The following is a 20,539-nucleotide window of genomic DNA, read 5'->3' as shown; positions in this document are numbered from 1 at the left end:
TCACATATGAATGCCAGCTTGTGTCCCTTCTGCTCCTCTTCTGATCCAGCTTCCTGCTTATGACCTAGGAAAGCAGAAGATCCTGAGGACTTGGGCCACTGCAGCCACGTGGCAGACCCTGAAGAAGCACCTGGCTCCTGGCTTTAGATTGCCAGCTCTGGTCATTGAGGTCATTTGGGGAGTGAACCAGATGATGGAAGACCTCTCTCTTCCTCTCCCTTCGTTCTTTTGTAACTCTGCTCGTCAAATAAACAAATTAAATATTTTTTTAAGGAGAACACATATCCAGAATTTTCTAGTATAATCAATAGCCTGCAATTATTTAAACTAATAATAATTTTCAGTACTAGGTATGATATTATAAACAGAAATTTCATTAAAAATGTGTGTTTTCCTTATTTCCATGTAGTTCATTTAAGAATAAACTTTCATATATATATATATATATATATATATATATATATATAAACAACTAACTGGTTGAAATACTGTCCACAGTGTTTGAATTTGCTTTAGCTCCATTCTGTCCGCATGCCTTTGGTTAATGATTGCACAAGTATTAGGTCATTCACATACTGGTACTATCTTCTGAAGGCCTAAGAAGTGAAGACGTGTGACTGGCTACACTGAGAAGACAGAAGGAACTGTGCAGTTACTTAGAGGAGACAATGGATTCCAGACGTTATGTGATGGAATTAAATGATGGTAACATCATACCTGTACTGGGATTTGGCACTGCTGCACCTATAGAGGTAAGCATAGTATTCTTAGGATTGAATGTAAAAATGAAATAGAATGTATATTAGTGGAAACCAACCTCAGTTTTGGAGTTACTTAGTTATCTCTTTAAAGACCCGATTTCCAGTGTCTCTGAGCAGGGGTGGGGGATGGTTATGTTCTAAGTTTTACCAGCCTGGAGCACAAGACAGAGAGTACTTAGACTTAGTTCTGCATCAGGTTCTGATCTCTTGATCACCTACTGATCTTTCTCACCAGTACTGGATTCCCCCCTTTTTAATTTTCCCAATTTGGCAGAAAAGATGAAAGTCAAGTCAAGAAGCTGTCTTTTTAAAGGTTGGCAGCCATGGGAGTGGTTTCTTTTCCATTTCATGGCTGAAGAATTTTTTTCTCCTTCCAAGTAGACAAGATAGATGGAAATTTCTGTGGATGAACTACTGGGATAGATCATTAATAGAGTCCGGGTCAACTGCTCTGGGGTAACCTTGAGAATCACGCTGTAAATAGTGGACATGGGTTAAGCAGATTTTCTCATGTAGTACTGTCTTATCTGGGAAAATACCAGAAAGGAAAAGGTAACATGTTAGAGGATAATTGGAACATAATAAGAGTATGTCTAAATTACTAGTCCTCATTAATGTATGCTGTATTTAAGGAAATTGGTATCTGGGGCTCTCTGAAATGAAAGTCAGTATAGTGAATAATTTATTAGAGTGAGGAAGATTTTTTAGGACTAATATTATCCCTAGGTCCTGAAATTGTGTAACAAAGGACCAATTACTTCAGAATTGAAGTCCCCGTTTTCTCCTGTCTTTGATAAAAGGAAATCTTAAAGTGGCAATTTTGGAGACATGTGACAAGACTTGGTTATTTTCAGGGCAATGTGTCATGAAGGGCATGGATAATGAAGGACACCAGCAGACCTTTAGCCTTAGTTCATTTCTTTGCCCTAACCCCAGGTCAGCACCAGATTGGTGTCAGGAGAGAACAGTAGCATTCAGTATCTACTTCATTCGGATTTCATTAGAAATGATCAATTTCTCAAATTCTTAAAGCAAATAGTGTGAGCTTGATTTCCTTTCTGATCTGTTACCAATACACTGTCAAATCTTTATTGAAATTTTGTAGATGTAACCAAAATTTTTGATTTTGCCCTAATTATAGCTACCCTAAAACAAGTGCCTTTTATTTGAAGACTGACACCTAGATTAAATAACTCTTGTGTGATAAGGCTAAATTCTTACACATAAATGTATACGATAGGATTATGCATATGTACTTAAATGTTTATTTTTTTCATGCAAACGAAGTGTCTGTGTAGAAAATATTTAACATAAATGACTGTTGTCTCTTGAATTGATTATTATCATAGTGGTTCCTGTTTAGGATTGGTGAACATAGTTTACCCCATTCCTTAAGTGATAAGGTTGTTGTTGCATCAGAACTCCTTTGAGAAATGAGTTTTAAGTGTAACTGCTTTCCCATGGAAGAGTGGTACTTTGGTTGCTGTGCTTTCCTGTGGGAGAGTGGTATTTTGGTTGGTTCAGAGGGCCTATATAACCTGCCCCCAGTGAATAATTAAGTTAAATCTCAAGACTTAATTTAAACAGAATTCCTGGTGGAGGAATATGGTGTGTTATTATGACTACACTGCAAGGGAGCTCATCGAAGCTTGTACCATGGGTCTTCTGTACTTCCTTCCATATGCATTTTTGCTGTGCTAATTTTACTTTGTAATCTCACCATGTAAATAATAACTACATGAAAATTCTCTGAGTCCTTCCAGCAAATCTGCAAACCTTAGATATACATTATTAATCAGGTATTTCCTGATAGCTAAAGCAATCTTGTACAACAAAAACAAAGCCGGAGGCATCACAATACCAGATTTCAGGACATACTACAGGGCAGTTGTAATCAAAACAGCATGGTACTGGTACAGAAACAGATGGATAGACCAATGGAACAGAATAGAAACACCAGAAATCAACCCAAACATCTACAGCCAACTTATATTTGATCAAGGATCTAAAACCAATTCCTGGAGCAAGGACAGTCTATTCAATAAATGGTGCTGGGAAAACTGGATTTCCACATGCAGAAGCATGAAGCAAGACCCCTACCTTACACCTTACACAAAAATCCACTCAAGATGGAATAAAGACCTAAATCTACGACCTGACACCTTAAGTTATTAGAGAATATTGGAGAAACCCTTCAAGATATTGGCACAGGCAAAGAGTTTCTGGAAAAGACCCGGGAGGCACAGACAGTCAAAGCCAAAATCAACTATTGGGGTTGCATCAAATTCAGAAGTTTCTGTACTGCAAAAGAAACAGTCAGGAAAGTGAAGAGACAACCGATAGAATGGGAAAAAATATTCACAAACTATGCAACAGATAAAGGGTTGATAACCAGAATCTACAAAGAGATCAAGAAACTCCACAACGTCAAAACAAACAACCCACTTCAGAGATGGGCCAAGGACCTCAATAGACATTTTTCAGAAGAGGAAATCCAAATGGCCAACAGGCACATGAAAAAATGTTCAAGATCACTAGCAATCAGGGAAATGCAAATCAAAACCACAATGAGGTTTCACCTCACCCCGGTTAGAATGGCTCACATTCAGAAATCTACCAACAACAGATGCTGGAGAGGATGTCGGGAAAAAGGGACACTAACCCACTGTTGGTAGGAATGCAAACTGGTCAAGCCATTGTGGACGTCAGTCTGGAGATTCCTCAGAAACCTGAAGATAACCCTACCATTCAACCCAGCCATCCCACTCCTTGGAATTCACCCAAAGGATTTTAAATTGGCAAACAAATAGCGGTCTGCACCCTAATGTTTATTGCAGCACAATTCACATATCCAGGACCTGGAACCAACTTAAATGCCCATCAACGGTAGACTGGATAAAGAAATTATGGGACATGTACTCTATAGAATACTATACCGCAATAAGAAACAACGAAATCCAATCATTTGCAACAAAATGGAGGAATCTGGAACACATCATGCTGAGTGAAATAAGCCAGTCCCAAAGGGACAAATACCATATGTTCTCCCTGATCGGTGATAACTGACTGAACACCAAAAAGGAAACCTGTTGAAGTGAAATGGAAACTATGAGAAATGGTGACTTGATCAGCATAGCCCTGACTGTTGATGAACAACTTAATACATTATCCCTCTTAGTAGTTTTTTTGTCTGTTCTACTTAATATGACTGGTTTAATTCAATAATTAATACACAGTTATTCTTAAGTGTTGAAATTTAACTGAAATGTGATCCCTGTTAAACATAAGAGTGGGGATAAGAGAGGGAAGAGATGTACAATTTGGGACATGCTCAAGCTGACTTGCCCCAAATGGTAGAGCTAGAAACATACCAGGGGACTCCAATTTAATCCCATCAAGGTGGCATGTACCAATGCCATGTCACTAGTCCAAGTGATCGATTTCAGCTCACAATTGATCATAATGAAAGGACTAAGAGAAAAAGGGAGCACATAAGCAAGTCTAGTAGCTGCTAATACTAACTGATAGAATAAATGAAGGGGAGAGTGATCCAACATGGGAAGTGAGATACTCAGCAGACTCATAGAATGGCAGATGTCCTAAAGAGCACTCTGGCCTCAGAATCAGCCCTAAAGGCATTCGGATCCAGCTGAAAAGCCCATGAGAGTATTTCAGGCATGGAAAGCCAAGACACTCTGGAAAAAACAAAAACAAAAACAAAAACAAAAACAAAAAACACAAAAAAAACACAAAAAAACAAAACCTAAATAAAAGATCTCTGTGAGTGAGATCCCAGTGGAAAGAACAGGTCTTCAAAAAGGGGGTACATTTCTCTGAAGGGAGGAGAGAACTTCCACTTTGACTACGATCTTGTCTAAATAAGATAAGAGTCAGAGAATTCAAGGGGCTTCCATATCCTTGGAAACTCATGACTGGAGCATAGGGAGATTACTGATGCCATATACAGGAGTGTCAATTTGTTAAGTGAACAACAGGAGCCACTGTGCACTTACTCCTCATGTAGGATCTTTGCCCTTAATGTGCTGTACATTGAGATTTAATGCTATAACTAGTACTCAAACAATATCTTTCACTTTGTGTTTCTATGTGGTTGCAAACTGTTGAAATCTTTACTTAATGTATACTAAACTGATCTTCTGTATATATAGAAAATTGAAAATGAATCTTGATAAGAATGGAAGGGGAGAGAGAGCGGGAAAGGGGAGGATTGCGGGTGGGAGGGAAGTCACTGGGGGGGGGGGGAGCCAATGTATTCCATACGCTGTACTTTGGAAATCTATATTATTTAAATAAAAGTTTAAAAAAATCTGGTATTTCCTGAATCTGATAAGTTTCCTGGGTTGACCAGCTCTTTGTATTAAGGACAAAAGATGGGCCAGTGCTGTGGCATAGTGGATAGAGCCAACGCCTGCAGTGCAGCATCCCATATGTGTGCCGGTTCAAGCTCCACTTCCAATCCAGCTCTCTGCTATGGCCTAGGAAAGCAGTAGAATATTACCCAAGTCCTTGGGCCCCTGCACCAGTGTGGGAGACCCAGAAGAATCTCCTGGCTCCTGGCTTCGAATCAGTGCAGCTCTGGGCCATTGTGGTCATCTGGAGAGTGAACTAGTGGATGGAAGATCTCTTTGTCTCTGCCTCTGCCTGTCTGTAACTCTGCTTTTCAAATAAATAAATAAATCTTAAAAAAAAAGGACAAAAGATCCAGACAAACTGAAGTGGATTACTGATCCCCATTCTAGAAATAATTCAAAGTTTGAGGAAAAACTGATTCTTAGAGAAGTCCTCACCACCATCTGAGTGAGGTACGTCTCATGCCTGGATCTCCACATACTATTATTTGTTTCTGTCTTAGGTTCCTAAAAGAGAGTGTCTAGAGGCCACCAAGTTAGCTATTGATGCTGGGTACCGCCATTTTGATTCTGCTTCTGTGTACCATAATGAAGAAGAGATAGGACAGGCCATCAGGAGCAAGATTGCAGAAGGCATTGTGGAAAGAAAAGACATATTCTACACTTCAAAGGTATTTTGTATATGCTGTTCAAGTGTGTAGTAATTAATGTTTTAATTAAATCTCACAAATTCATTCATGCATAATAATATAACATCCAGTTTGATAAGAGATGTGTGCAGTTTTAAATCTTTAAAGTGATGTCCCCTTATTTATCTGAGCCTTACTTGTAGCAGTATGATTTCACAAAGGTCCACAGAATAAGAGAGCTACCATCAGATTATGACTGTCCTTATTTTCTTTCCTCATTTATTATTCTGAATACAAATTTTCAATTGTATCAATAAAAGCAAGCACTATCAAAGAATTCTTTGGGATTTAAACATGATTTTGCTAAGTGCTTTGTAATTGTGTTTAACACATGTTTAAATCTTCAAACCATTTTCACCCTCAGTCATGGAACTAATATTGACAATAATTCTTTGTCAACCAGTAAAAAGAAGGGAGAACAAGACTATTTAATTACTTTGTAAATTCCATCTAACATTTTTCAGAAAATGGACATTATATTACCTCGTGAAATATTTTATCTTTTGAGTAATTATTCTGTTGATCATTAATAATCAAATGTATGTATTGTAATGTCACTTGAATAGGTCAGATAAAAGGATATTCAATACAGAAGAGAGCATTTTTTCACTGTGCTGGTCAGTCTCTAACTAGTAGATTCATGTCCCAACATCAGGTGAAATGAAAAATAAACTTGATTAATGTATTAATCCAGCACAACTTTCAATAATTAACCTTTGCAGCTTTGGTGTACTTCCCATCGACCAGAGCTAGTTCAGCAAAGCTTGGAAGAATCATTGAGAAAAGTTCAACTGGACTATGTGGACCTCTACATTATTCATTTTCCAATGGCTTTGAAGGTAGGCAATTTGAATGAATAAATCTTTTTCACTTCAGCTATTGGCATGGATAGTTATCAGTAATGGGCCCTCATTTTTAGTCATGATTAAATTAAAACTATATAAATGTGTGAGAACTTAATTCATGTAAGTTACAGAAACTACTCAAGACATCCTATGAACAGAGCTTACTGTATTTTATAATATTTGAGTCCAAATCATGGTTTAAAGTAGTCTTCAGAAATGATTTTGTTTATATCAATTCCTTACTTCTGCATTACCACAAGTGTGGCAAAGTCTTTTAATTTGGTGGAGAATTTGACATTGAGACATTAAAGGCTCATGGTCATTGGTTCTTGGTAGCTTCTCTAATCTTACAGCATCAAAATTAATCTTTATAGCACCTTGATTGACCGTGGTTTTGTCATGTACTTGTCCTTGGAATAAATGCGTTCAGGGAGAACACTGACTCCTTAGCTTTCGTCAATACTGCAATTTATTATTGTTGAGGATCAAGGCTATATAACTTATTTCCTAGTGAGAGAGACACAGTTCCTGAGATGAAACTATAGAAATAAGCAAAGTAACAAGTCAGCCAGGAGACATTATTAGGCTCTGGAAAACAGTATACACACACACACACACACACACATGCAGAGTTCTGAGAGAATAGAGGAAATCTGTCATCAAAAGACATTAAAATATTTTAAATGTGTGTGTAGGGGATGTTGTTGCATCTACTTTACAAGGTTTAGTGTCTCATCCTAGGTATACCCAGGAGCATTTCATGGGTGGAAACTTCAATTTCTAGCCATCACTTTAATGACTGCTTTTATTCCAGCCAAGTAAAGAGCTAATTCCAAAAGATGAAAATGGAAAAGTAATGTATGACACCGTGGATCTCTGTGCCACATGGGAGGTGAGTTTGAGGAGATACCAGAAGAGAATGCTGGGGAGGGAGAGTCAGGTCCTCTTCCACCTTTTGAATGATATCCACAATTCTGGAAACAGAAACTCCTGATTTTGAAAGTGGATGTTTTGCTGTGTGTTGGCAGGGAATACACTACCGCGATATAATAGTAAGAAATCAAAATCAGGATTAAGCAGATGTTTTCCTCCATCTGCACTTCTCTCAGTTTTTTTTAAAGATTTATTTATTTTTTTGAAAGTCACAGTTACACAGAGAGGAGAGGCAGAGAGAGAGTGAGAGGTCTTCCATCCGATGGTTCACTCCCCAGTGGCCGCAATGGTAGGAGCTACGCTGATCCGAAGCCAGAAGCCAGGAGCTTCTTCCGGGTCTCTCATGTGGGTGCAGGGTCCCAAGGACTTGGGCCATCTTCTACGCTATCCCAGGCCATAGCAGAGAGCTGGATCGGAAGTGGAGCAGCCGGATCTCAAACAGGCACCTATATGGGATGCTGGCGCTTCAGGCCAGGGCAGTAACTCACTGTGCCTCAGCAGCGGCCCAAACTTCTCTCAGTTTTATAAGGAGGACATATTAATATTTTTTCTTACACTGCCCACCTAGTTCCTCCCCCTCCCCCTTTTTTTACTAGTTTTCTCTTCAGGATATTCAATGTTAGTTATCTTGTCAACATTAAACAATGTTCTTATTAACAACACTTCTCATTTGTAAAAATCCTTCAATCATTCTTCACTTTTACAGGCCATGGAGAAATGTAAGGATGCAGGGTTGGCTAAGTCCATTGGGGTGTCTAACTTCAACCGCAAGCAGCTGGAGACGATCCTGAACAAGCCAGGGCTCAAGTATAAACCTGTTTGCAACCAGGTGAGGGCCTTCAGCCTCCTCTCTTGGTGTTTCTCATTCTGTGCTTCCTGTTCTAGGGCTAGGTGTTCATTTCTACTCCCCCCTTTTTACACATTTGTGGAATGACAGATTCTAAGAGCAATGTCTCTGTTTAGAAGGGAATATAGGACCTTCCATTGGGTCTCTAAATGATAAAGACCTATATTGAAACTTTGGGAGAGTTTTAGATCTGAATTTGTGTAAGAATCCGTGGAGGTAAAATGGTTAAAAAAGCTAGCAGTTTTTTTTTTTTTTTTTTTTTTTTTTACAGGCAGAGTGGACAATGAGAGAGAGAGACAGAGAGAAAGGTCTTCCTTTTGCCGTTGGCACACCCTCCAATGGCTGCTGCGGCTGGCGCACTGCGGCCGGCCACCACGCTGATCCGAAGGCAGGATCCAGGTGCTTCTCCTGGTCTCCCATGCGGATGCAGGGCCCAAGAATTTGGGCCATCCTCCACTGCACTCCCGGGCCACAGCAGAGAGCTGGCCTGGAAGAGAGGCAACTGGGACAGAATCTGGTGCCCCGACCAGGACTAGAACCTGGTGTGCAGGTGCCGCAGGTGGAGGATTAGCCTATTGAGCCACAGCGCCGGCCAGCTTACAGTTCTTAATGTGACCTTCTTGGCAGAGTGGACTTACCCTTGAGTTATTAAGCATGACCAGAGTTCAGATGTGTACATGTGATGTGGAGGGAAAGGAAGATGATAAATGCCTGGAATAGTCAGTCATCAGGAGACACTGAAAATAATATTAGGTAGATAGAGCATATGGGTTTGTGTGTATTCAAATGCCTGAGTTTTTCTCTTGGCATCTGCTTTTAGATGTCTCACAGCCACAGATCCATGACATGTGAACTAGAAACTGAAAAAGTCATACAGGTTTGAGGTAGAATGTGAATCTGTTTATGGTGGTACCAGTGGTGCATGAATACTCAGATACTTTTAGTAAAACCAGAGCCAATCCTATGCCTGACTCTATCTAAATCTGTATCTCCTCCATTGCTTTTGCCATCAAGTATCTCTTCCAGCTCATCTATTTTGTTTCTGATTCTGTGCCCTAACTTACTTCTTAAGATCTGGTAGCTCTGTTGTAAGGATTCTAAATTAGAAAAATATAGCTCGTAACATTTGCAAATTTTTTATTTACTGATGATGCTTTAAAATATAATATTACATGCTGGTGTTGTGGCTTAGAAGATTAGGCCTCCACCTTCAGTACTGGCATCCCATATGGTCTGCAATTTGAATCCCAGCTGCTCCACTTCTGACCTAGCTCCCTGTTAATGCATCTGGGAAAGCAGTGGAAGATGGCACAAGTAATTGGGCCCTTGCACGCATGTGAGACATCAGGATGAAGCTCCTGAATCCTGGCTTCAACCTGGCTTAGCCCTGGCTGTTTCAGCCATTTGGGGAGTGAACTAGTAAATGGAAGATATCTCTTCCCCCCATTCTCTCTCTTTCCCTCTCCTCTCTCTCTGTATATCTGCTTTTCAAATAAATACAAAAATCTCAAAAATTTACATATAATATTAAATGTTTTTTTTCAAATTATTATCACTACACTTTTATTATGAAAGCTTTCAAATAATCAGAAGTTTTGAAGCAATTTTGAGAAAATTCATATTTTCCTGTTTATATATAAAATTGTTGCCATTTTGCCAGGTTGTCAAATGTGTGTAAATACATGCGTATTTTACAAATATGCACAATAATTTACTGAACTCATTCAAAATATTTGGGAGACATGACTACTCATCCCTACAGACCTCCAAAACATCTAAGAATGTATAGATTATCCCCCAATGTTGCATTTCCATGTTAGATGTAAGGAATGTGATGATTGTCCTCTGATATCATTTAAAATACAGTCACATTTAAATTTTCCAGTGTTTTCCCATTGCTTCCTCTACTGCTAGATTCTTCATTTACCCACAATGTCCAGTACCAGACCGGGCCAAAGCAAGGAGCTGGAAAGTCAACCAAAATCTCCCATGCATGTGGCAGGGATCCAACTACCTGCTGCTTCTCAACAGCTGCACTGGAAGTAAATTAGAATTAAAAGTTGATCTTTTAGGAAACAAACCTTGGCATTCTGATATGGGACGCAGATGACTGCCTGCCTATCAATCCCTTTTCTTATAGACTGATTACAGATCCTTCCCCATCCCCAATATAAACAAAAAGATTTTGTAAAATATTCTGGATTTTACAGACTGTTGCTCTACATTGACAGGTAATATGTCAATGTCTATTCCAATTTTCTGTTCTTTAGAATTTAGATTTGAACGTGTCATCATTTCAAAATTGAACACATTTTTTACTTGAAAGGCAGAGAGAGGGGGAAAGAGAGAGATCCCATCTGGTAGTTCATCCTTAAATAGCCACAATAGCTATGGCTGGGCCAGGCTGAAGCAAGGATATTGGATATTGGATCTCCATCCAGGTCTACCATACAGGTAGCAGGGCACTGACTACTTGAGCCATCTGCTGCTGCTTTCCAGACAATTACCTGAAATATGAATCAGATGCAGAGCAACCAGGACTCAAAAGTGGGCACAGATAAGGAATGCTGGCCTGAAGTTGGTGACCTAACTCACAAGATCACTGGATCACAACTGGTCACTTGGTTAACTCACCTTTTTAAGCATTATTCCCTTCCTTCATTGTAATTACTAATAATCTTTTGAGTTTTAACAGTCACAAGGAAATTCATATGACAAAACTTATTTTCAATAATATTTTAATATCCTTTGATGTATGTTTTCCTGGATTGGTTATTTCATTAGAATTTGTAAACACTAATTTTCATTTTTAACTGCTCTTTTTACTTTTCTTGTATTACATTGAATGTAAAAATATTTCCATGATATTCTGCAATGGTTCCTCTGTGATGGAGTAGGCATTAACACCTTCCCTTTAGTTAACCATGTTCCTAGAAAGAAGTTAATGTAATAATCACCACCAGCAGGGGAAAATAGTTTTTCCTCTGGCTTTTTCTCACTATGCCTGTTACTGTGAATGTGAGTTTGTATTTATTCTGTGGATTAAACTTGACTATACTCATTATTCATTATGATGAGGAAATCTACATGAATATCAGTATCAGGACGCCTAACAAACTAACTCTTTAGTTCAACAGGCTTGCTATCATGAATCCTTGAACAAATCCTTGCCTTCTGGCACAATTTAATGTCAAATGTTCAAAGAGTTCCTTCTTTTTTCCAAAAAAAGGAAAATTTCATGGTCCTTTATAGTGAAAAAAAATGTTAAACATCTATAATCTGGTTCACAGAGTTGGTTCATGTCAGGATTTTATTTTTTATCCTTGCAGGCAATAGCAATTTTAATATTCTTTTAAAAATATCATCTCTGGAAGCTGTTAATCTCAATTTAAATTTTGTTACTCAGATTTTCTTTTTGTTTCTTTTCAATTTGAATATTTCTCCTTCACATCAATATTTGTACTTCCAGTAATCTTAAACTCTCTGTGTTGTCTATCTACAGGTGGAATGTCATCTGTATCTCAACCAGAGAAAACTACTGGATTTCTGCAAGTCAAAAGACATTGTTCTGGTTGCCTATGGTGTTCTGGGAAGTCAAAAATATGGAGAATGGTAATGTGCACACTAGCAAACTTACCTAAAACACCTTTGCTGTTGAAACGTTTGCATTCATAGCATAACCACTTTTCTGGCATTAACTCTGAAGTGTTGCAGTACAAGGAAGAATTTGCATTTCTTTTTTAGAAAATAATTTATTCAGTATTAACGTGAGCAGATTTCATGTATTCTGCATATACAGATTTAGGAGCATAGTGATACATCTCATGCTACCCTCCCTCCCGACCACACTGCCACCCTTTCTTCTCCTTCCTTTTTTATTCTTTCTTATAATTTTTATGATGATCTACTTTTGGTTTATTTTATACTCATAAGACTAAATATACTAAATAATGAATAATTCAATAGATAGTCAGCAGAAAATAACACTGCTCCTCAACAGTAGGGACAAGGGCTGTAAACAATCAATGAATCTCAAAATACCAATTTTGTGCATCCATATTACATGTTTTTTGTACTCAATTAGTTACCACAGAACAGGGAAAATGCATTCTATTTGTCTTTCTGGGACTGGCTTATTTCATTAAGTATAATGGTTTTCAGTTGCATCCATTTGGTTGCAAAAGAAGGATTTCATTGTTTTGGATGGATGAGTAGTTTTTCATTCATTAAATCCCAGATGACAGTGGTTCTGCTGCCTGAGACCACATTTGAGTAGCACTGGTCTGGAGTAGGCACTGTAGTCTGTTTTGGAATCCTCCTAACAAACCAAATACACGAACTCAGAAATTCAGCATTGTTGCCTTTCCTCCTAGGGTGGATCAGAACACTCCGGTTCTCTTAGATGATCCAGTTCTTGGTGCCCTGGCAAAAAAGCACAAGCGAAGTCCAGCACTGATTGCCCTTCGTTACTTGCTACAGCGTGGGGTTGTGGTCTTGGCCAAGAGTTTCAATGAGGAGCGAATGAAAGAGAATTTGCAGGTGATGAGTGGGGCTGTGGGCACTGGGGCTCCTACAGTATCCATCACATGTGTCCTCTTTGTAGGCACTCAGGATACCTTTGTGGTTTATTGGTGTCCCTGTCATCTCCTGTGTGTTTCTTCTTATTGCTCACTTGTAAGTATATTCTTTTGCTGTAGAGGAGGGAAGCCAACATGCTTAGATTGAATTGCAAGAGTGCAGAATTCTGAGGTTTGTGTTTCAGCGTGAATTCTGCAATTTATTGTGTAGTCCTGTCAACTGGCCACTTTTTTTTTCTTCAATTCCTTAAATAAGGTAGTCGAATTGGTTATTATTCTGCCTACAATATTTTCAATTTTATATTGTATTTCCCTTAGTTCTCATGTAGTTTAAAATTTATATATTTTTTCACTCTGTTTTATCTCTTTAGTCTGGCATCTAACCAAGTCTTACTTAAGTGAATTGTTTTTTATTTTAAAATAGGAGACAACTATAATACAAGTAGCTATAGTATTTGTAAAACATAATCTCCCCAAGGTAGAGATTTAATTTAAAAAGTTTTATTATGATTCGCAGCTTTGTATTTTGACAATTAACTTTGACCATTTGCACTCAGTCCTCTGCTTCTCTTCTTCTCTGCAACCTTTATGTATTTCTCACTGAGTCTCTGCTGCCTTTGCTGGACAATGCGTGAGCTCTGACTCAGAGTTTTTATTGAGACACTCTCTGTTCTGCTTCACTTCTCCCCATACAGTTTTTCCCCTTTCCGCCGCAGCTCACTAGGCTAATCCTCCATCTAGCGGCGCCTGCACACCGGGTTCTAGTCCCGGTCGGGGCTCCGGATTCTGTCCCGGTTACTCCTCTTCCAGGCCAGCTCTCTGCTGTGGCCAGGGACTGCAGTGGAGGATGTCCCAAGTGCTTGCGCCCTGCACCCCATGGGAGACCAGGAGAAGTACCTGGCTCCTGCCATCGGATCAGCGTGGTGCGCCGGCTGCAGTGCGCCAGATGCGGCAGCCATTGGAGGGTGAACCAACGGCAAAGGAAGACTTTTCTCTCTGTCTCTCTCTCTCACTGTCCACTCTGCCTGTCAAAAAAAAAAAAAAAAAAAAAAAAAAAGCCTCCTGGGAACAGATACACGATTACTTCTGTTAAATACTATCCTAAACGTGAGTTGTAAGATAGGCCAGCTGCATTTAACAAGAGCAAGGATGCTGGGATGTGTGAAATTTTGAGTGACATTACTATAAACAACCCTTCATATTGATATATTCTGCATATCATTTTCAGACTCAGATGTAATTGTTGAGGCATTTTATTCCAAGATGTGCCTTAGTTTTGATTCTCTATATAGTCTCATTTTATGAACAAAAGTTAATTCTCAGGGTCATCAAATTATTCATGCCTTTTTTGTGGTTAATAAGTGTCATGTTTTGACCTATAAGGGAAAAGTACAGTATATACTAAATTAGCTTACAAAATTGTTGTTGTCTTTCCTTCCAAATTTAGACTTTCACCCCACTGGAATTTATTTATATATTACTTGGAATAATGATACAAATACACCTATATGTTTACTAAATGAATAGCAGATATACTTAACAACAATAACATTTCTGGACTCTGCTTCTCTTCACTGTGTTGACTTACTTTTCTGTACTATCTTAATTATATTGAAAAATACATTATATTGTGAAGAGTGGTAATTTTCTCCTACATCCTTTTATTGATTTTTAAAAAGATTTACTTATTTTATTTGAAGGCAGACTGAGAGAGTGCTGCCTTCCCTTGCACATTAGCAGGAGGTTGGTTCAGATGTGGAGCAGCTCATACTGTAACCGAACCATCCAGTATAGGATGTGGTATCACAAGTGGCAGCTTAACCTTCTGTGCCACAAAACAAGCCTCTGTATTATCTTTTGGAGGAATATCTGGGCTATTCTTCACTGGCTATTCAGTGTTATAAAATTTACAATGACTTTATCAACTTCCACCTAAAGTCCTTAAGTGGTGTGTATTGAGATTGTCAATCTATTTGGAAGAACTGGTTTCTGATTGACAATGTTGTGGATCCTAAGTGTACATGAGTAGGTTAATTTATAAAAAAAAAAATGTGGTATTTTTGCACCATGAAATCCTATTACTTGCACCAAAATGGCTGGAACCAGAATATACCATGTTAGTTGATAAGGCATGTACAAAAGGACTTTTGCTGCATGTTCTACAAAACTTATGAGAGTTAAATAAGAACACAGGATGCTGATTACTAGAGCCCACAATAAACAGAAAGAATATGGGGAGTTTGGATTAAAAAGCAGGGAAATTTGAATTTGGTTTGGTTTATGAATTGTGACCACATACTAATATCAGGTGGATGTGAGTAATATGGGAAGTGTATGTACGAGTCTACATTTTTTTTGTTTTTAAATTTAAAAGCAATATGAAATAACAAAATTTTCCAAAAACCAACAAAAAAGGCTAAAAGGAGAATTTTAAATATGCAAAAGAGATTCAGTAATATAGTAGTGAAAGTCTATTTGCTGGATTCTTTTAATTTTAAGCTTCTGACATTTCTCATTTTCTCTGTCTCTCTACTCTGAATCCTCAATTTAGGGTCTTAATAAACAACCTGTCAGGCTTCCATTTGTTTTAATATGTTATCAGTTAGTGACAATATTTTTGATCTTTAAAGTACCCTCAAATTAGACAATCATATCCTCAAGGATGTTCTCCTAACCTTTGCACCTAATGTCACTGCATTTGAATTATGTTGAGAAATATTTTTCACTTTCTACATGTTAATGGATGGAGTACAAAAATCCAACTATCTCCATGCAACTTGGTAAAATATCTTATATATTTCAAAAGTATTCCCCTAGATTTTTCTAGATTCTATGATACATGGTCCATTTATCTTTGTACTTTGTCAGCTTTGATTCATCTCCAGCTTCTTTTGGGATCTTTTGTCTGTAGTTTTGTGCAGTTGAAATTAACTAAATCTAGGTATTGATTTCTATTTACTTTTAGCTCTTAATCACATTAATGTTTTATTGATGTCTTTAATAAGTTTTGGAAACTTCTTAGATATTTATGTATTGTCCTTACACCATTCAATGCAATCCCCCAGGATTTTCTATCTTACAAAACACAGTAGAAATAATTTAAAAATTTTACTTTTTGATAGGTTTTTGAATTCCACTTGACTCCTGAAGATATGAGAGTCCTAGATGGTCTGAACAGAAATATTCGATATGTTTCTGCGAGTTTGTAAGTGCCTTTGGCTTATATCTTGCCACAACTTATTTTTTGAGCAAGAATGTAGAATGAGTGTTGGAAGTTACCTCAACATCAGAAAGCTAGAGTTGAACAAGGAGCCTGGTATGAGGCAGGAACTTTCTGGAATTGTCTTCTCAGTTTCTCAGTAGAGCTCCAGTTACTGACGCAGGAACTGGTTGAGAGAGTCCATGTCAGTATGGACTTTCATACATCCCCCACTGTGCTTCTCATTCCGTGGCACTTTTCAGATCAGGAAATACCATTGTTGAATCAACATCTCCACAAAGATCTCTGTAATCTAGTGTGATTTGGTAGGCATACACTATGGATATTATCCACGAGGCTACTTCAGTGTTTTCAGAATCCAGTTAATATCACCTTCCAGGAACCTGATGAATTCTTTCACAGATTGAAGGCATTTACATTACCACTATATTCCATGCCTAAAATTCCCATCATCTTCCTATGGAATCATTGATTGTATCCCATCCATTTAATGTTTTGAATATTACCCTATTTCTCCCTTCAGTTTCATTGTATATTCAATCAAGACCCCCAATCACAATTGCCTGCAGAAAGGTTGGTCTTGATTTGGTCAATGGAGCCCTTAGTTTTTACTCTGTGAAATACAGATATGTTAAATTAGTAGATAAGTTATGGGGAAATTTGAAAATGAATGGAAGAGTACATAAGCAAAAGAACCATAAATAGAAAGATTTTGTAGTCAAAAAATTTATTACTTACTCTTCAAGATTGAACATGATAGAATATGAGGAAGGGAATATTTTGTTATTGACAGTTAGCTCTAATATGTATTCTTTCTGTCTGTGGTAATTTTGATTTATAATAGAAAAAAGGGATGATTTATGAAATGACATTAGCGTGGTGTAAAATCGATTGTACTGAAAATTTGTGGATATTTGGTTATCAAGGCCGGAAGTCTCACTATTATAGAGAAAAATTGAGAATAATAGAGACATAACATAAACAAAGAGAGATAACCATTTGTAATACTACTACCTCTTTAACTGGTAGTATTTATTGGTCATGTTGGTCATATTTCTTACTCTACATATGTTGTTGCTATCAAATATGTACATATCAAAAACATACTGTAAACTCCATAGGCATGAAACTCTCTCTTATAAATTACATTCTTTCCATTTCTGAATCTAACACGGTATTTTATATAAGACAGACAGTCAGTAAAATTAATGCGTTCTTAATATTGAAGAGAATTTTCTAGCATCAATTTGAATTTGCAAATGTTAAGACTTGATATCACTTGGCTTTATTGGCATATCTGGCTTAGGGAGAGAAGTATGTTTGAATTTTGACTCTGTGTTGTTTGTTAAATTCCAGGAAAAAGTTTAATTTGAATAATTTGGTTATACTTGTAAAAGTATTTATTATAAGGTAGTCATCATGAGAGTAAGAAAGGCAGAATTGTTAACCAGTAAGAATATACAATGATTAATCTCCCTAATGCCAGTTACAGAAAAATCACTGTGTAATTACCATGTATGTAGAGGTATTAAATTCAGATTATGCATTTTTTTCTCATTTTAGTTTGAATGGCCACCCTAATTACCCATTCTCTGATGAATATTAGCATGGAGATCTTCATCATGGCTTCTACCAGAAGCTCCTGCACACATCTTGTGATATGGCAGACATCTCACACGCTGATGATTAGAGACCTCTCTTCTGGATAACCCATGATGCTAAACACCTCACAAGAAGCTAGAGTTAAATCCACAGTAGAGGAAGCATGTGCAGTAAATTTTTGTCACTTTCATAAAATAGTTAATGTTGACTTCTTTAAAGAGTCTGACTTACATGATTTCTTTCCTTTGACTGCCTTATTCCCCAAACTGTTTTTCCTGGAAGTTTGAAAACCATTGGTGGGAGTTTCAAGCCATTCCATTGACCTTACTGAAGTAGAAAGAGGCAGAATTGTTGGCCTATAGGGAAGTAACCACTAGTAGGCATTTTCCAGTCAGTTTTTCTCCAGTGCTTCAAGGAAAAACAAAATTCACTGCATTGACCCTGGAAGGTAAGGCAATACTACAAGAACAACCAAGAACCCAGGGGTCCCTGTGAGAAGCTCAAGCATAAGAGGTGCAGAAACTGGGAAAACAGATATTCTCTTTTTTTTAAACTTCTTTTTGAAAACTTTTATTTAAGGTATGCAAATTTCATGTACTTCAAATATACAGATTTAGAAGCATAGTTATACATTCTACCCTACCAACCCCTCTCACCCTCACTCCCATCCTTATTCCTCCCCCCTCTGCTATTCCACTTTTTTTTAAAGATTTATTTGTAAGACAGAGTTACAGAGAGAGGTAGATATATAGAGAGAGTGGTCTTTCATCTGTTGGTTCACCCCTCAAATGGCTACAAGGAATGGAGCTGAGCTGATTCGAAGCCAGGAGCCAGGAGCTTCTTCTACATCTTCATATGTGTGCAGGGGCCTGAGAATTTGGGCCATCCTCTTGCATTCCCAGGCACATTACCAAGGAACCGGATCATAAGTGTACAGTTGAAACTTGAGCCGGTACCCATGTGGGATACCTGTTCTGCAGGCTGGGTCTTTAAGCCATTGTGCCATAGCCCCAGCCAACCACTTTTTATTTTTTACAAAGGCTTATTTCGGTTAACTCTATACTCTTAAGATTAATCCTATGCCTAGTAAAAAGTTCAACAAATAGAATGAAGGAAAAAAAAAAAAAAAACACTGGTCCTCAACAGTCAAGACAAGGCCTATTAAATCACCACATTGCAACGTGTCAATTTCACTGTTATAGATTGCCTTTTAGGACACAGATCAGGGAGAACATATGGTATTTGTATTTTGGGTCTGACTTATTTCACTAAATGTGATTTTTTCAAGTGCATCCATATTGAATTTGGTTAGGGAAGTGAACGTGAGCCAACTTGGTTAGTTGACTAGGAATTAGACACAGGGGAAGTTGAAGAGAAGGCTATTTTGTGTCTTGCACACATATTTGTAAGTTTGCCTTATTTTCTATTTAAAACATTTAAGAGGATAAATTTTATGAATTCATATTTATTTTTATAAATTCATATTTATTTTTAGACTGAGGAAAATGTGATTAGTATGGAGTTGAGCACATCTATGTTTGGAAATATTGATAATTGGTCTTTCAATAATCGTATCCTGAATATCAAAGAAAAGTTTTCATAGTGAATTGATGAGCCAGAGATCAGCGTCAGATTCTTCAATTACGATTTTCAGGAAATCCAGGGATCTTGCTTGGCTTTTGGGGTCCAGAAAGTGAAAAACAAAACAAAACAAAGCAAAACAACAGCAAAAAAATATTGGCTTGCTGAATTGCCACAAATATCAGCTCTATGTTCATCACTTTTTTCTAGTTTAAAAATAAATGTCAACTTTAATACTATCAGTAGTTACTTTAATTGTAAGTGACTTGAACTTATAAATCAAACGGAAGATAAAACAACAGAGTGAATAGACAGCAACAGGATTCAACTACTTGGTGTTTAAGAGGTTCACTTTAGATCTAAGGCCACAATAGTTTGTACCTGAAATGGAAAGATAGTTCATGCAACTAGTAATCAAAAGAGAACTGTGTTAGGTGTACTAATGTCAAAGTAAATATAATTTATTTTAAAAACTGTGACAAGAAATAAAAGCCTTAAATGTTGAGAAATTTGTCAATCCATTGAGATACATGTAGCTAAGTAAAAAAACATATGCAACAAATACCATAGCTCCAAAATTTGTGAAGTATTTATGAAGTCTTGAGAGAACTGCAAGAAGAAAAAGGGATCACTACAATACTAGCTAGAAATATCATCATTCAATTTATAGCAATTGTTAGAACAAGTAGTAGATCAATGTATACATAGAAAAAAGAGCATCATAAACAATTATATGACAGCAATTAAATAATCCAGAGCAAATAATCAAATTTCTAGAAACATACAATATTGAAGTCTGAAAATGAAGAAATAGAAAACATGAAAAGACCCCTTTTTCTGGCAAAGATATTAAATCAAAGCACAACCCCCCAACCCTCAAACCAAAAAAAGAAAAAACCATAACCAGAGTCTTCACTAGTGAATTCTACCAGAAATTCAGAGGAGAGTTAATATCAATTCTTTTCAAAATCTCCCCCAAAATTGCAAAGGAAGAAACAATTCCTAAGGCATCCTACGAAGCCAACATTACATGATCAAAGAAAAAATACAGGTAAGTATACTACTCACTACAAATGCATATATTCCCTACTAAATATCTGCAAGCCAATTCAGT

General features: G+C 37.4%; 1 protein-coding gene across 1 annotated transcript; it reads left to right on the top strand.

Annotated features, from left to right (window-relative positions):
• The first annotated feature begins 591 nt into the window (after window positions 1-591).
• Window positions 592-18,062, top strand: LOC100352971 (aldo-keto reductase family 1 member C1). Its single transcript, XM_070054969.1, has 9 exons — window positions 592-752; window positions 5,635-5,802; window positions 6,543-6,659; window positions 7,480-7,557; window positions 8,305-8,427; window positions 11,948-12,057; window positions 12,819-12,984; window positions 16,145-16,227; window positions 17,806-18,062. Exons 1-9 carry the CDS (start codon window positions 669-671, stop codon window positions 17,846-17,848), a joined length of 972 nt encoding a protein of 323 aa, XP_069911070.1. The 5' UTR covers window positions 592-668; the 3' UTR covers window positions 17,849-18,062.
• Window positions 18,063-20,539: the final 2,477 nt, after the last annotated feature.

Source organism: Oryctolagus cuniculus, chromosome 13 (genome assembly GCF_964237555.1).
Source record: "Oryctolagus cuniculus chromosome 13, mOryCun1.1, whole genome shotgun sequence".
NCBI lineage: Eukaryota > Metazoa > Chordata > Mammalia > Lagomorpha > Leporidae > Oryctolagus > Oryctolagus cuniculus.
Note: the sequence above shows the minus strand (reverse complement) of the source record. Positions and strands in the feature narration are given on the sequence as shown.

What these genes read in the sequence shown, in the direction of transcription:
- LOC100352971 (XM_070054969.1), top strand. Translation starts at nt 669, where the DNA reads ATGGATTCCAGACGTTATGTGATGGAATTAAATGATGGTAACATCATA. An exon ending in ATCTCTGTGCCACATGGGAG is followed by an intron (nt 7,558 to 8,304) that starts GTGAGTTTGAGG and finishes TCACTTTTACAG; the next exon opens with GCCATGGAGAAATGTAAGGA. An exon ending in GAATGAAAGAGAATTTGCAG is followed by an intron (nt 12,985 to 16,144) that starts GTGATGAGTGGG and finishes ACTTTTTGATAG; the next exon opens with GTTTTTGAATTCCACTTGAC.